The sequence below is a fragment of the Sinocyclocheilus grahami genome, unplaced genomic scaffold (assembly GCF_001515645.1).
Source record: "Sinocyclocheilus grahami isolate Dianchi unplaced genomic scaffold, SAMN03320097.WGS_v1.1 scaffold1284.1, whole genome shotgun sequence".
In the NCBI taxonomy this organism is placed as follows: Eukaryota; Metazoa; Chordata; class Actinopteri; order Cypriniformes; family Cyprinidae; genus Sinocyclocheilus; species Sinocyclocheilus grahami.
Window position 1 is genome coordinate 225,170 of NW_015506463.1, and position 827 is coordinate 225,996.

At 31.9% G+C, this 827-nt stretch overlaps 1 protein-coding gene across 1 annotated transcript in view; it reads right to left on the reverse strand.

The window, feature by feature from the left end:
- Positions 1 to 827, reverse strand: part of LOC107568823 (protein NLRC3-like) — a 14,752-nt gene continuing 13,925 nt past the window's right edge. The window contains exons 8-9 of the mRNA XM_016254815.1: positions 128 to 156; positions 1 to 14 (exon numbers count right to left, since the gene is read on the reverse strand). Of these exons, the coding sequence (XP_016110301.1) occupies positions 1 to 14; positions 128 to 156 (43 nt within the window). The remainder of the gene's footprint in view (positions 15 to 127; positions 157 to 827) is intronic.

Genomic DNA, 827 nt, shown 5'->3' on the forward strand with positions numbered 1-827 from the left:
TTACAGTGAGGATTCTGTAGTACATCAGAAAGCAGCTTCACTGAATCTCCTAGTTTATTCTCAGACAGACTCAGCTCTCTCAGGTGTGAGGGGTTTGATCTCAGAGCTGAAGCCAGAGCAGCACAACCTTCATCTGTGACACCACAATTACTCAACCTGTAGAGAGATGAAAATCATACATGTGAAACACTATCAAACAGCTATCAAAAAAGCAATCAAACAACATGATGCAATAAACAACAGCTTGCAAATCCAATAAAAATTAATTAATTAATTCCATGAGAAAAAAAGTGCACACGTCAAATTATCCAAGTTTCATGGGCAAATTTACACACACATAAAAAATTTAAGACTGGATTAAATCAACATTTATCTATTAATAGTGTAAAATTGTAATTGTATGTAATTGAGTAAAAATTAAATTAATGTAATTCAACTTCTAACTGGTTTAACATGTTTAAAAAAATCGACATGCTGGACTGTGAACTGGCAGATAGTTCATGTGTTTTAATGTAAGTTTAAATCTAGCTCTTGTCATTCCAGATGCCCTTCTGTAAAATGTCAAAACTAAAAAAAAAAAAAAGACAATTATATACAGTATATATATATATAACAATTATAATTAATAACTAACTTGTAGACTTCAGTTGTTGTCTTCAAAAGTGTATGATCAAGTATGCTGCTGTTTTGCTCTATTAACTGATTCATCAGATTTCAGGAGATTTGAGCTGCTGTATATATGAGCTGCTTCTCCACTTGTTTGGTTGCTCTCGATTTCTGATTGGTCTTTTATGCCAGATGAGAAATATTAAAATTACTTCTTTATG